The 17167-nt window shown below is 34.9% G+C and overlaps 1 protein-coding gene across 1 annotated transcript in view; it reads left to right on the forward strand.

The window, feature by feature from the left end:
* LOC150107817 (sodium-dependent dopamine transporter-like) overlaps window positions 1–17167 on the forward strand; it is a 361184-nt gene that overhangs the window by 49036 nt on the left and 294981 nt on the right. The window contains exon 3 of the mRNA XM_090392068.1: window positions 10852–11254. Within this exon, the coding sequence (XP_090248194.1) occupies window positions 10852–11254 (403 nt within the window). The remainder of the gene's footprint in view (window positions 1–10851; window positions 11255–17167) is intronic.

Genomic DNA, 17167 nt, shown 5'->3' on the forward strand with positions numbered 1-17167 from the left:
ACAACAAATGTGCTTTTCCAGTCAATTCTATGTAAAGTGTTCAGGGCATGATCAGAAAGGCCAGCTTCACCATAGTTATTATGTTTAATGTGTCGTTTATTTCCCCTATATATATGGTAGATTACAGGTGCAATAAATACGGTATACTCCAGGGTGGGCCAGCGGAGAGAGTGGGTCTTTGGATGAGCTGCTGATTGCCGTGCAACACTAAAAGAAAGGATTCTGATAATTCATGGAGATTCGACCCACAAGTGATGCGGTCAATACATAAGTTGAAGATTCATGTTTCTGGTTTGATCAATCGACTGGCATTTTTAAAACGTTGTAGGGACAGCAATATCATTCCGAATTGCATCAAACTAAAGAGAAAATTTACCTCAACAAAGGTGCAACGTATATACCACCACATGGAGGAAGGGTTACTCAGAGAACAGATCCAGGCCACTAGAAAAAACTTGGCCGTTACTCAAAACCAGGTACAAAATGTAAAATCTTAACTTTCAAGTTACTTGAATGCAGATATTTGGATTATCCTCGAAAAGATTACGGACAACATGGCGAACCATATCCTTCAAACTATTCAAACATTCATGAATGTTTATTTAAAGAAAGTTCTGAAGCCCTACTTCACAGACCAAATCTAAACCGTAAAGATGTTCTTGCTATTCCTAAAGTATGGAAAATTGTCATACAAAATTGTTTAAAATCATTTTTTATATATGTTATCTAATTTTAATGTAATTTTTTTCCCCCTCAAGTTATATTCTAATTTAATTCTATAACACTACTGCATGCATGTTGGGATTCCATGCCTTAACTGTGTGTTATTCCTAGTATTGTTTGAATTAACTGTACTGACGATATCCTAAGATACTTAGGATGAAATATTTACTTATTAAAACTTATTACTGTGGTTATTACATGTGTTTGTTTAGTCATGAATTATCCACAGATTTCATTGTATAATAATGTTGATAGTGATGTTTTCTCCCTGGTGCAGGGCACTAAAAAGTGTACAGAGGATTTAAAATTGGAAGTGATCACCATTTAGTCTTGAGCAGGATAAAATTGAAGACTAAATTGAAACTGTAGACTAAATACACAAACATTATTTTAAAAAAAATTGAGTTTGAGAACAGGAACCAAACCTTGGAGAATCATTGGCAAGCCCTGAAGAAAGCATTGATTGATTCAGCCAAAGAGGCATGTGGTGAGGTTGTCCAAACTCCATAGTGGACACAGGAAGTTAAAGAGGCAGTGTAGGAAAAGAAGAAAGCATATCAAAAGTTCCTGGCAAAAAAGCTAAACACTGTAGAAAATTTTGTTTAGCTAAAATTAGCTAAACAAAAGTCATGAGAAGACTTTGGTAAGACAGAAAAAAATATCAAGAAGGTGGCAAGATATTCTAGAGGTGGTTGAAGAAGCTCAGAAATAGAAGAAAGATGCTGTAAAAGGAATTAGAGATATAAAGGTTGACATGAAATCTGGAGATTTCATGTTACCTTTATGTCAGGTGACCATAATGGGAGAGGAAAGATTAGCAAAACAAGTGTTCTCTGCCAGGTTGGCAGGAAAACGACCCAGAGGAAGCCCAAGATATAGGTGGATTGATACGGTACAAAGTGCCTTAGAAGATAGAAATATAAGATCTGACAGTATTTTATTCTTGCCAGATAACAGATTGATTTGGTGGAAAATTGTAGATAGGAAGTTAGTAATGATGTACATTTTTTTTTTTTAGTACTATCATATCCTGTACACCCCTTAAGGTAAATATCAGAAATTTGATGACAATGATGAAATCTGGAGAAAAAGATATTCTTGATGCATTGAGTAATTACTTTGAAAAATTGCTAAATGAAACAAGCAGTGACAGCACAGTGGTAAAAAACACTAACCACGCATGCAATCAGTAATATATATCCATACTTGAAGTAGAAAAAGCCATCAAAAGACTGAAATGTGGAAAAGCAGCAGGAGTAGATCATATTCGTCCAAAAATGCTCAAGTATGGAAGTATAAAAAGTCTTACAGTGGCTGCACTGCATAGTTCAGAGAGCCTGGACAGAGGGACAAATTCCAGATGATTGTAGTAGCGTTCTCATAGTATCCATATATAAAAAGGGAAATAAAACTGATACGGTACAAAGTGCCTAAATGTGAGAATTACAGAGGTATTTCTTTACTGAGTGTTCCTGGTAAGATTTATGCAAGTATACTTGAGAAACAGTTGAGAAGGATTGTGGAAGGAAAGCTTGGTGAAGAACAAGCTGAATTCAATCCAAATAGAGGCTGTCAGGTCAGATTTTCACTTTGTGACAAATAGTTGAGTAATCATGGGAATATAGCAAAGATCTGTATTTAAGTTTTATAGATCTGGAAAAGGCATATGACAAGGTGCCAAGAGAGAAACTATTCAAAATGTTGCAAAATGTTGTATGTCAATGGGGCATTATATCAAGCAATGCTTAGTCTTTTGTGTGAATTGTAAGAATTGTAAGCAGTTAGAATTGAAGGAAGTACTGGAAGATGGTTTAATGCTAAATCTGGTGTCAGACAAGGATGTACATTATCCCCACTGTTATTCATTATGCATATGGATCACATTATGAAGGAAAGTGGTATTAAACCTGATATCAAAATTGGAGATGTTTATGTCAGCTCTTTGCTTTATGTGGATGATGTTATACTTCTAAATAAATCCTGTACAAGTGTGCAAGATTCCCTGGTGCAGGCCACTAAAAAGTGTACAGAGGATTTAAAATTGGAAGTGATCACCATTCTTGATTAATGGTGAAAACTGACTAATTGAATAACTGTTGTAATAGATTTGGTATGAAGGTCAGCAATAACAAGACAAAGACAATGAAAATAGACAGAAGCAAAATATCAAATGCATTGTGAATGGAGAACCTATAGAACAAGTAAAACATTTCAGCTACTTAGGCACAATTTTTAATGAAGGTGGTAAATTAAATATGGAAATAGGCAACATAATCAACAAACATGGTATGGTAGGAAGTCAGCTGAATAATTTTATATGGAATAAGAGAGAAATTAGTCGGAACACTAAATTAGCTGTATACAAGACAGTGTTCAAACCAGTTTTAACTTATGGATCTGAGAGCTGGCTTAGAAATAAAACACTTGACCAAAGCCTAGAGACTGCAGGTATGAGATTTCCGAGAAAGATTAGGGGCATGAACAGATGGCATCAATGATACTATCATATTAAAAATGAGGATATGAAGAAAGAACTTGACATTGTTAGCATTCATGAATTATTATTACCACCCCAAGACCTCATGGAGTCAAAGACTCATCTGGGAGGTCCTTTTATCACACACACACAGATCATCATACCGTGTTTTAAACACATTCAAACTCTTTGCAGACACCACATTCTCGGGCAAGGCATTCCAATCATTCACAACTCTGCACAAAAAAAACCTGCCTCTCATTCCTCTACTCACACCCTCTTTATACAGTTTCCAGGGATGATCTGTGGTTCTCTCCTGATCTCCCACTATTCTCTGTAGAACCTCTCCACCATTGATCTTATAACAACCCCTTACCAACTTGTAGGTCTCTATCATATCTCCCCCTCATCCTCTCCACCAGACTCTGCAAATTACATCTTCTCAATCTTTCCTCATACTCAACATTCTAGAGGTCAGAAACTACCTTAGTCAGTTGCCTTTGGACCCTTTCCAACATCTCTTCATCCTTTTGAAAATCCAGCGACCAAATTTGGGCACAATAGTGTGTGGCCTAATCAAAGCCTTACAAATGGAACAAGAATCTCCCTACTTCTACATGTCAGTGTCCTCCGCATCATTCCCAGAAGCCTTTGTGTTGTCTTCACAATTTTGGCAAGGTGTTCCCTAAATTTTAGATCCTTATCCACTATCACTCCCAGATCTCTTATTTCCTCTACCTCCAACAATATATTCTCGCCAAGCATAAATTCTGCATCCCATCTTTGTTTTCCAAATTTTAAAACCTTACATTTTGCAACATTGAACTCACATCCCCGTTTCCATGCCCAATCACTCAATTTATTCAAGTCTTCCTGTAATGCCACAACATCTTCACTACACTTTATGGTTCGTCCCCACTTTGATCATCTGCAAACAACTGAATATCTCCATCCAAATCTTATATAGGTGAAGATTTGGATGGAGATATTCACTCTATCTTCACCTATATGCAAGTTAAACAGCAATGGACCTAAAACAGACCCCTGAAGCACTCCACTAGTGAGTTTCCTGGATATCGCTCCCCCATACACAACTTGTTGATACCTATCAGATAGCCAGTCTCCAATTCAATGAACCAATCTCATATCCAACCCCATCTGCTCTAGTTTGACTGTCAACCTATCATGAGGTACTCTATCAAAAGCCTTTGTGAAATTCAAATATATTACTGTGTATGCTTTTCCTCTGTCCAAGGAAGCAGTCACTTTATTGTAATAAGTATGTAGATTACTAAATTATGACCTCCTTTAGCAAATCCATGCTATCCATCAAAGATTAATACCATTGTTATCAACCCAACTCTGGATCCTAGTTCTCACAAGCTTCTCCAACAATTTGTGTTAGGGATGTGTTAGGAATGTGTTAGCAGAGCTAATCTCAGGTTGGTAATCATATTATCTTATATGATTGATTGGCACGTAAACAGAATGGGAGAGGAAAGATTAGCAAAAGAAGTGTTCTCTGCCAGGTTGGTAGGGAAAAGACCCAGAGGAAGACCAAGATATAGATGGATTGATACAGTAAAAAGTGCCTTAGAAGACAAGAAATATAATATCCAATAGTGTTGGAGTCTCGATAGGTAACAGATTGATTTGGAAAAAAATTGTAAATAGAAAGTTAGTAATAATGTAAGTTTTTCAAGTAACACTATTGTAATTATCCTGTATACTCCTTGAGGGTAGGTGTCAGGAATTTGATGATGATTTATTTATACCTTGTGTATAGCTGTATTCTTTGCCATTGTGCAATATGGGCTTAGTTGTCCATTTTTTCAGTAAACCCTGAACTCACCTACCTAAACTCTCCATTGCTCTATCTTATAAAAATGAAGCTGACTTAAGTTCTCCAGTTCTTAAACTATAAACAGTTCTCCTTCATTACTTCCAGCTTCTCTTCTCTCCATGATATTAATGATAACATTACTATTTGCTTTTTTTTTTCCTAATGTTAATTAAATTTGGTGACTTTTAGGTAAGAGTGTGTTTTACTGCAGCATAAGTACATACTTTGTGCTAATTTATTTTAGTAACACTTTAATTGCTGATCACCGTGCTAGGTATGTATTTTGAAGTGATCAGTTATGTAACAATATGTACTGGAATTTTTTCATGATTGAATGGCATTGTTGTTTAACACAGAACAGGAATATCAATTAAACAGAATTTTAGTCATTTTTATTCTACTTGTACTTACACTTTATTTGTGAACTTTAGGCTACACTTAAATGGCTGTTAAGTTTGGTCATTGTGTAGAGCTCTTCAACGATTCTGACATATCTGCAGTCTGTCTTTGAATATGACAGATTAATAGAAGGCTGGGGATTTGTCAAGTAATGTGTATCTTAAACTGCTTATTTATAAAGATAAATAAGCAGTTTAAGATACACTTATCTATAAAAGTATCCATATTTGTAAATTTAGGGACACAAAAACACATGTGTCGAACAGATTATTTTATTAATTACTAATAAAATAAACCTTGACGTTTCGACACCTGTATCGAGGTCATCATCGGAAGAATACAAGTGTATACGGAACCAAGCTACACGCTCATGCCCTGTATACCGGTAAACTAAATCTACGTAGTTAGTTAATCCTTTTCCCTAGCCTGACCTCTAGTGATAATAAAATAAAATAAATAAATAAATAAATATTAAAAAAAAAAAAAAATATATATATATATATAAAGAAAAGGGGTGCTTAAGGGTCAAAGCTGTATAACTGAGAGGAGACCTCCACATAGCCTTTAAAGGAATGCGGAGAACCGACCAGGGCTTCTGACCTAATGTCCAATCCTCGCCTTCTCGTGGTGCACCCTGTTGGGTATCTACTTTGATACTGAACGAACGAGGATGGGCTGGCAATTTGGGATTTAGCCGACCAAATTGTATTCTTATTGGTTAAACCAAAATAAAAAATGATGGTACAACATGACAAAATTTCATGCCGGCTGGGGCGTCGCCCGGTTAAACAAGGCCCCCGTTGTTTTCGCCAGGGAACCAGGGCGAACAGCGAAAAGTCAGCTACTGGAACAAATCTGAAAACAAACCCCAACTCAACATCACCAGAGTTAAAGATCGGTACTATCAACGTAAGAAGCCTGAATGGCAAAGAAATGGAGCTAGCTGAGGAATTAGATAAGTACCAGATCGACATAATAGGGGTGACTGAAACAAAAAAGACCAAAACTGGTGAGATCTTTCTGAGCAATAAATACAAAATGTTATATTCAGGCAATAACAATCAAGGAAAAGAAGGAGTAGCCATAGTATTCAACACAAAATACGAGGCTAATCTTCTTGAATGGCAGTCAGTCTCAAGTAGAGTAATGTGGGCAAATATGAGAATGGGGAACTGGACAATGAGACTTATTTGTGCCTATGGTCCCACAGAAGGTTCTACTAAGGTAGAAGTGGAGGAATTTTTTGAGGCTTTAGAAAAAGCAACTGACACAATGAAAAAGGAAAAGTTGGTCCTTGTTGGGGATCTAAATAGTAGAGTAGGAAATGATTGTGAGACATACAAAAATATTTTGGGAAAATTTGGAGAAAAGAGCAAAGCTAATAATAATGGCAAATATCTGTTGGATTTCTGCTCAGGACATGGACTGGTTATTACTAACACCATGTTCCAACATAAAAATGTGCACAAATTCACATGGAGAGAAGAGGCTAGGAATAAGAAAAGTCTCATTGACTATGTTATTGTTGATAGTGATGTTTTCTCCCTGGTGCAGGACACCAGAGTGTACAGAGGATTTGAAATTGGAAGTGATCACTATTTAGTCTTGAGCAGAATAAAATTGAATTTCATATTGAAAAGAATAACATGTAAGAAAGTTTTAAAGCGAATAAAAGTTGAGCAGCTCTCAGATGTAAACTGTAGACTAAAATACAGAAATATTATTGAAAAGAAAATGAAAGAGTTTGAGAACAGGAATCAAACCTTGGAGATTCAGTGGCAAACTCTGAAGGAAACATTGATTGATTCTGCCAGAGAGGCATGTGGTGAGGTTGTGTGCAAAGATAAAAAAATCAGAACTCCCTGGTGGACACGGGAAGTTAAAGAGGCAGTGAAGGAAAAGAAGAAAGCATATCAAAAGTTCCTGGCAAATAAGTCAGCTTTTACTCTTACAGAATACAGAGACAAATGTAAGAAAGCTAAACAGTGTGTAAAACTAGCTAAACAAAAGTCATGGGAGGACTTTGGCAAGAATATAGAAAATAAATATCAAGAAGGTGGCAAAATATTCTGGAGGTTGTTGAAGAAGCTTAGGAATGGAGGAAAGAGTGCTGTAAAAGGAATTAGAGATGATAAAGGTGAAATGAAAACAGGAGAAAAAGATATCCTTGAAGTATGGAGTAATTACTTTGAAAAACTGCTAAATGAAACAAGCAGTGATGACAGCACAGTGATAAAAAACACTGACCAGGCATGCAGTCAGGAATACATATCTATACTTGAAGTAGAAAAAGCCATCAAAGGCTTGAAATGTGGAAAGGCAGCAGGAGTAGATGATATTCGACCAGAAATGCTGAAGTATGGTGGTATAAGAGTCTTACAGTGGTTGCACTGCATAGTTCAGAAAGCCTGGACAGAGGGACGAATTCCCGATGATTGGAGTAGAGCTCTCATAGTACCCATATATAAAAAGGGAAATAAAACTGAATGTGAGAATTACAGAGGTATTTCCCTACTGAGTGTTCCTGGCAAGATCTATGCAAGTATACTTGAGAAACGGTTGAGAAGAATTGTGGAAGAAAAGCTTGGTGAAGAACAAGCTGGATTCAGGCCAAATAGAGGCTGTCAGGATCAGATCTTCACTTTACGACAAATAGTCGAGAAAGCATGGGAATATAACAAAGATCTGTATTTAAGTTTTGTCGATTTGGAAAAGGCATATGACAAGGTGCCAAGAGAGAATCTATTCAATACGCTGCAGTTATATGGTGTCAATGGGGCATTATATCAAGCAATACTTAGTCTTTATTTGAGTTGTGAGTCAGCAGTTAGAATTGAAGGAAGTACAGGAAGATGGTTTAATGTTAAATCTGGTGTGAGACAAGGATGTACATTATCCCCTCTGTTATTCATTATCTATATGGATCACATTATGAAGGAATGTGGTATTAAACCTGATATCAAAATTGGAGATGTTAATGTCAGCTCTTTGCTTTATGCGGATGATGTTATACTTCTAAATAAATCCGCTACAAGTCTGCAAGATTCTCTGACTAAATTGAATAGCTGTTGTAATAGATATGGTATGAAGGTCAGCAATAAAAAGACAAAGACAATGAAAATAGGCAGAATCATTGAAAATGTCAACTGTGTTGTGAATGGAGAACCTGTGGAACAAGTAAAACATTTCAGCTACTTAGGCACAATTTTTACTGAAGATGGTAAACTAAATATAGAAATAGACAACAGAATCAGCAAAGCTGGTATCGTGGGAAGTCAATTGAATAAATTCATATGGAATAAGAAAGAAATTAGTCGGAACACTAAATTAGCTGTATACAAGACTGTGTTCAAACCAATTTTAACTTATGGATCTGAGAGCTGGGTCAGAAGTAAAACACTTGACCAAAGACTAGAGACCGCAGATATGAGAGTCCTGAGAAAGATTAGAGGCGTGAACAGATGGTATCAATGGCAATATCATATTAAAAATGAGGATATTAGGAAAGAACTTGACATTGTCAGCATCCAGGAATGCATTAGCAGAGCTAATCTCAGATGGTATGGTCACTTAAATAGAATGGGAGAGGAAAGATTAGCAAAACAAGTGTTCTCTGCCAGGTTGGCAGGAAAACGACCCAGAGGAAGACCAAGATATAGATGGATTGATACGGTACAAAGTGCCTTAGACGATAGAAATATAAGATCTGATAATGTTGGAGTCTTGACAAGTAACAGACTGATTTGGAGGAAAATTGTAGATAGGAAGTTAGTAATGATGTAATTTTTTCATGTAGTACTGTCATATCCTGTACACCCCTTGAGGGTACATGGCAGGAATTTGATGATGATGATGATGATATAAAGAAAATAAATAAATAAATAAATACAACTACAATAAACTGCTAAAGTCCTCATGTATTAATATTCTTCTGGATAGTTCTGATTGTTATAATATGATTATATAATATAATATAATATGATTGTTATAATATAATATGATCATATTATAACAATCAGAACTATCCAGAAGAATATTAATACATGAGGACTTTAGCAGTTTATTGTAGTTGTATTTATTTATTTATTTTATTTTATTTTTATATATATATATATATATATATATATAATAAAATATATATATATAATAAAATATATATAATAAAAATAAAAAATATATATATTATATATATATATTTTTAATATTTATTTATTTTATTTTATTTTTAAATTTTATTTTTATTTTTTATTACTAGAAGTCAGGCTAGGGAAAAGGATTAACTAACTATGTAGATTTAGTTTACCAGTATACAGGACATGAGCATGTAGCTTGGTTCCGTATACACTTGTATTCTTCTGATGATGACCTTGATACAGGGGTTGAAACGTCAAGGTTTATTTTATTAGTAATTAATAAAATAATCTGTTCAACATGTGTGTTTTTGTGTCCCTAAATTTACAAATATGAGTGCTGATCACCGTGTAACCTTATAAAAGTATCGGCGATTACTAGCGTGAGCTAATGCAAGTAGTCCTAGTACGTAGTACAATCTCGGGCAACTCGCAGTAAAGGTGGTAAAGTTCTGATCGCTATTCTTGGTATTTTCCATAATGTAAAAACACATTTCCTAGGAAATGTATGCTGTTATTACATTATGGTGGGAGGTCACTACCCAGACCGGTTTCAGCCTTTATTGAGGCTTCATCAGTGAGTAGCTAGACCAAATAAATACCAAAGGGTATAGCGAAAAGAACTTATATACTCTGCTATACGAGTTGTTTATATCGCCGAAATGAAGCCTATTGGCTCTTTATATTTAAGTAACTTAATGGTTGCACCTTTTTGACAACTCGTATAGCAGAGTGTATAAGTTCTTTTCGCTATACCCTTTGGTTTTTATTTGGTCTAGCTACTCACTGATGAAGCCTCAATAAAGGCTGAAACCAGTCTGGGTAGTGACCTCCCACCATAATGTAATAACAGCATACATTTCCTTGCATTAGCTCACGGTAGTAATCGCCCTTAATTTAAATAATGCTTATTTATGTCCAAATGCTATTAGTTCCATTTACAATTATAATATATGATGTTTATAATCTTTAAAAAAGTTTCATGTAAAAAAAGTTACAAAACCACATTGTAATCAAATATCATCTTTAAAGATAATTTCCACACAAATCATAAAGGAATAGTAAACTAGGTTGAAAGTGTAAAAATTATTCCATTTTTTTTTCTTATTAATTCTGTTGATTAAATTTAATTAAATAATTTCTATTTTTAAAGAAGTGTATTTTATTTACTTATTTATTATTCTCTTATATGATTGATGCTGTTAGTGTCAATCTTTAAAATATATTTAATATTTTAATCACTTATATTTAGTTTATTGTAAAATTACTTATTTTTTTAGGAGTTGGCATATCAATTACACTGATTTCATTTTGGATGACAGCTTGCTACAGTATTCTGATTGCTTGGTCACTTTTCTACATGTTCAATTCATTTTATTCTCCTCCTCGTTGGACTCGATGTAGCAACACCTGGAATACCAAACAATGCCGGGAGCATTTTACATCATACTCACCAAATTCTGTACCAGTTGAAACTTCTAATTGGCCATCTCCTGAAGGCATTTTATTAAATGCAACAAGTGATAGCTATTTAACTGAAAACCAGAATTTTCCCAGAAATAATACCTATGAAAACCAGATGTTAAATTTTTCTGCAGAAGTAGCTGAATTGTCATTTAATAATATTTCTTTGTCTTCTGAAAGTGAAATTAATGTCACACATCCTTCCATTGAATTTTATGAGTAAGTAAATTTTATAAAATTTTTAATCTTAAAATTCAAACTTATAATTATTTTCATGATATCCATATGTTCAGACTGTCTAATGTGGTGGTTAAGGTTCTAGCAAAATTACTTAATTTAACATGAATTTAGGAATGGGCAGATAAGAATATTATTCTCTATTGGAGAGGAACATGACTTTTTGAAGGAGAGACTTTCCTTAGTAATAGACTCCAGTATTCTCAAATCTTAACTTTCTGTCTTTTAATGCACTTCTTAGTATCAGTCCACTTAGATCTTGGTCTTCCTCCAGGTTATTTTACTACCATCTTGGCAAAAAAAAAAAAAAAAATTGTTGCTAACCTTTTCCTCTCCATTTTATTTAAGTGACCATACTATCTGAGATTAGTTCTGTTCACACATTCCTGAATGGTAATAATGTCAGGTTCTTTCCTAATATCTTTGTTTTTAATAAGATACTGCCATTGCTGCTACCTGTTCACTATCTTAATTTTTCTCATAACTCATACCTTTGGTCTCCAGTCTTTGATCATTTTATTTTTAACTCATCTTTCAGATCCACATGTTAAAATTAGTTTGAACACTGTGTTGCATACAGCAAGTTTAGTACTTTGACTAATTTCTCTCTCATTCCATATAAGTTTATTTAGTTGACTTTTGACCATACCACCTTTGCTAATTGTGTTGTCTATTTACAAATTTCATTTGTCATATTCACTAAAATTTGTGCCTAAATAGCTGAAATGTTTTCTGCTATTTTCATTGTTTTTATTGCTGATTTTCATACCATATTTATTACAGAAGTTAATTCAGTTTTGTCAGGGAATTCTGCAGACTTGTGCTGGATTTATTTAGAAGTATAACATCACCACCATAAAGTAAAGAGGTGTGTTGAATATCTCCCGTTTTAATATCAGACCTAATACCACTTTTTTCTTCTATAATGCGATCCATATAAATGATGAATAACAGTGGAGTAATGTGTACCCTTGTCTCCAGTGCTGGATTTACATATAAGCTAAAAAAGCTACAGCTTAGGGCCTCGCAATCTGCCGGGGCCTCAAATAAAAAAACAAAAAAATATAAAAATTGATAAAAAAAATATTCGTAGAAAAATCACTCAAATGAAGTCAGACATATCAGGATGATAATTTCTAAATAATTTTAAATATACAAAATATAACATTAAAATAATTTTGGCGCATTGTAAAAGTGATCGAGATATTTTGTCTTCTTCTTTTTTTTTTTTTTTCGAGCCGTATTTGTCGTTTTTAAAACCCTTTAATTATATAATTATTTCTGTGATTTTGTAAATGCATACTTTATTATTTTTTAAATAAAAATTAAAAGACAATATATTTTCATATATTAAAAAGGCATATATATTTAAAATTTTTCTGAGACCAGCTGATGTAATTTAAAACAGTAGGGGGCCTCTGGGTTTTGTATAGCTTAGGGTCTCAGCAAGTCTAAATCTGGCCCTGGTTGTCTCACACCCAAATCATCTTCCTGTACGTCCTTCATTTCTAACTGCTAATTTACCCTCAATATAGACCTTGTATTGCTCAATATAATGTCCCATGTACATCGTATAATATTTTGATCTGCTTTTCTCTTGGCACCTGTCATATGCCTTTTTTAGATCTACAAAACTCAGATATGGATCCTTGTTATATTCCCATGATTTCTCAGCTATTTGTCCTAAACCGAAAATCTGATCCTAACAACCTTTATTTGGCCTGAATCCAGATTATTCTTCTAAAAGCTTACCTTCCATACCCTTTCTTAGCTTTCTCTCAAGTATGCTTTCATAAATCTTTCCAGGAACACTGAGTAGAGAAATTTCCTGGAATTTGACTGATCTCAATTGCAGCCACCGTAAAACTCGTATATCTCCACATTAGAGAATTTCTGGTCATATATCATCTTCTCCAGCTGCCTTTCCACATTTCAGGTTTTATATGGCTTTTTTCTACCTCAAGTATGGAATATAAATTAAAGATACCCAGAAATTATATTCTTGGTTTAATCCTTTATCCAAATGTAAGCAAACAAAGTTTGCACCTGAAGTATTTTCAGATTGGGGCAACTTGTATAAGGAAGCTAAGACTTCACATCACTTGCCTTAGTATCCCATAATGCAAAGCACATCTCCTTGCGGACATGTATATTGTTATGCATTATGGAAAGGGTCACTACCCAGACTGGTTTTCGACCTTTATTGCAGTCTCTTCAGTGGGAGCCAGACCCAGAGGTGATACTAAGATTGAAGTAATGCAGAAGTCATATTTTCATATACGAGTTGCCAAAAGATGTCACACCTTGTTATTAAATTACTTTTCCAACAAGTATGGATGTCATGTTGGAGGCTTAATGGATTGTATACAGCACTCAGAAAGGATTAAAACAGAATTTAATACTTCCTATATTTTGCCTAAGTCAATGAGACATCTTCAGGGATTACAAAAAAAAACTAATGTAACATGTACACAAATACCACACAATACTAAGCCAACCATGTGGGTGACTCTAAAATTCTATCTAGGTGGAGTGCCCTCTATGGGTGGTTGTTGGTAGCCTGGAATGTAAGGTGGGATCTCTGATGATTAGTGTTTCCCAAATCTTAGGAAGCTTAATGCAACCGTATTTATTTAGATTTGGTTGATTTCTGAGAGCTGCTGCGGATTCTGTTCCTCTAGGTGGATGGTTGCTGATCTGCCTGTCTGTCCAAAGTATGCCATCTTACAGGAACAGGGTACTTTATAAACTCCAGGCACTGAGAGAGGAGGGAGCTGATCTTTTGTGAAACGGATAAGGGTAGCAAGTTTGCAGTAAGGCTTAAATGCTGTGTGTAGGTTGTACTTATTTAAAATCTTGGCTATTTTTTCTGATGTGCCATGGATAGGGTATGGTGATGACATTTCTGAACTCTTTCTGAAGAGATGGCCAGGGGAATGGGGGAGGGGAGGAACTGATTATTTTTTTAATATTATGATTGCTGTTGCCATTGGAGAGGAAGGTGTTGTGTATGTGGTCGAGCTCAGTTGCAAGAGTGGTTCCACTGGAACAAAGATTGTGGGCTCTCTTGGTGAGAGTTTTAATAATGCCATATTGTTGAGTAGGGTGGTGGTCGGAGAGTTTGTGAATCTATCTGCCTGTGTGCATAGGTTTTCTGTATACAGTGAAGGAAAGTGTACCATTAGGAAGCCATGTAACTAAGGTGTTTAGGAAGGGTAAACTATTGTTCTTTTCTTTTTCCATCGTTAACTGGATTCTTGGATGTAAGCTGTTGAGGTGACTAAGGAAGGAGTCTAATGTATCTGGTCCAAGAGGCCAAATAGAGAACTTATCATCTACATATCTTAGCCAGATAGAAGGTTTTAGAGGGGAAGAGTCTATTGCTCGTTTTTCAAAATTTTCCATGTAAAAATTGGCAAGAGGGAGGAACCCATGGCCAGTTCCCTCTATCTGTTTGTAGATTTTGTTCTTCCAAGAAAAATAACCAGATTTGATGGCAAAGGAAAAGAGATCTAAGATGTCAGAAGGAAAAATGTTTTCTAAGAGTGTTAAGGTATCAATTAAGAGAATATTGGTAAACGGTGAGGAGATGTCAAAGCTTACCAATATGTTTGTATTATTTAAGATTAGATTTCTATTAGGATTTTAAAATGGGTAGAGGTTTTTTATATAGGCTGTGGAAAGTCCAGTGAGGGAGGGGGGGGTCAGAGAGTTAGCCAGCTGTTTTGACAGTTTGTAGCAAGGTGTGTTAGTGGCATCTACAATAGGTCTTAGTGGGGAATTAGAGTTGTGGATTTTTGGTAAACCATATATTCGGGGGGGGGGGACAGAAAGGTTTAAGTTTTTCCGGAGGCCAGGAAGATACTTTTTTTAAGTATCTTCCTTAAGTATACACATAAATGTAAACTAACTTATATTATCACTAAAACCACTTATTATAAACTATGAAACCATTCAAAATATATTATACTCTACTTGCATATGAGAAAACGTTTTATTAATTATAATAAAATAATAGCCAAAAATAAGTGTTAGTACCAATAGAATATGATAGTATTATTTGAATTTTTATTGTCTAATACTGTACTGTACATTGAATTGAAATTGTGAAATATTGTACATTGAATTATACAAGTTGAATAGTATAATATGTATATCTTGTATATGTGATGTGAATAAACTGTTAAAAAAAAGGAAAAAAAAGTAAGTTTTTTAATTTTTTAACTTGTGTTTTTGTGGGATCATGTTCTAGTGGGATGTAGGTAGAGCGATCTCAGAGGATAATCTCCATTTTTCGATTGTATTCCATGGCATTAAGGACGATTGTGGCATTAGCCTTATCTGCTCTGGTGATGACGATACTGTTGTCTTTCCGTAATTTTCTGAGAGCAGTGCATTGGCCGGACGATAAATTACTATTTTGGAGGCGAAGACTGGGTGAGGATGTTGGCGATGTCAAGTCTGATGTTATTTGCTATTTCTGGTGCTAAGCAACAGATCCCACATTCGATATTATACATTACATCTAGCACTGCCACTTCTTTTGGTGCGACCGTAAAATTGTGGCCAAGGCTTAGGGCACTGATGGCATTGTTGTTGAGCCTTTTGGAAGATTTACAGTCTTTTTTACAGTACAATCTGCACAGCTTTTAAGTCTTTCCTGAAACTTGCTATCCTTATCTGTTTCACTAAAGATCAACTCCCTCCTCTCTCCAGTTCCTGGAGTCTATAAAGTTCCCTGTTCTTGTAAATTTGCATACTTTGGACAGGCAGGTAGATTTAGCCACCATCCTTATCAATGAATACATCTGCAATCATGACTAAAATCAATCTGGGGTTGTGGATCATACATTGGATACCACTCATAGGATCTTCTGGAAAAAAAAATCATGCTCCATTATAGCATGTTTAGAAAAGAAAGACTGTATTTGGAATATGCAGCTGTCCTCAGAAATCAACTGAATTTAAGTAAATAGAGATGCGAGAAACATTAATCCTCGGAGATCTCAGTTTACAACATTGATCTGCTATAAACGCCCAGAGAGGAAGCTCCACCTAGTTAGGACTCTAGTGTTATATCCGCATTTCATTTTTCATTTAGAATTGTGTTGCCTTGGTGTGTGTGTGTGAGAGAGAGAGAGAGAGAGACAAGCATTAGTTTTCACTCCCTGAAGATGTCTCAGTGACTTTTATGAAACATTGGAAGAATTTAAAGTAGTTTATTTCTTCCCAGAGATATTAATACTCCATTAAACCTCCAACATGATAATTATTCCAAACATTTAGAATATCTCTGTCTTCGGTTTTCATATGACCTTCATCATCTCCAATTACTTGTACAATCTTTCCTCTATTTCTCTTCAATAGCCTTCAGAACATTTTGCCACTTTTCTGATCAGGAGAAGACTGTCCTGGCTGGTGGTAGGCTACTAGGAATTTCCTAGTGGTCTGTTGTGTGAATAGGCTGAAATTGCCATTGTGTTTTTTTAAACACATTCAAGCATCATATTTATTCAGAAAATATAAACATAAATAAAAATGCTTCTTAAATGCTAGCAGCAAATGTAGCAGTGTGAAACAAAAAAGAAATCTATTGATAATTCTATTGATGGAACCTTCATTATGGAAGTAAACACAATGGATATTCTGTGTGGTTTAGTGGGGAAACCATTGAATGTACATATGGTGCTAAGCATATGTGTTTTGAACTTGATTATAAGCAAAATGTCGTGCACAACAGTATACACTATTTTGCTTTTTGGAATTATTAACTTCTGTATTTTAAAAAAAAATTTTTTTTTAGAAAATCATACCTATGCCTGAATGTATGAGTGAATTTAGTAAATGAAGTACATTTCGGTTCTTGGAGAAACCCACTGATATGCAAAAACAGCT

The sequence above is a fragment of the Typopeltis vanoorti genome, chromosome 4 (genome assembly GCF_054136105.1).
Source record: "Typopeltis vanoorti isolate ZY-2024b chromosome 4, IOZ_Tvanoo_1.0, whole genome shotgun sequence".
NCBI lineage: Eukaryota > Metazoa > Arthropoda > Arachnida > Uropygi > Thelyphonidae > Typopeltis > Typopeltis vanoorti.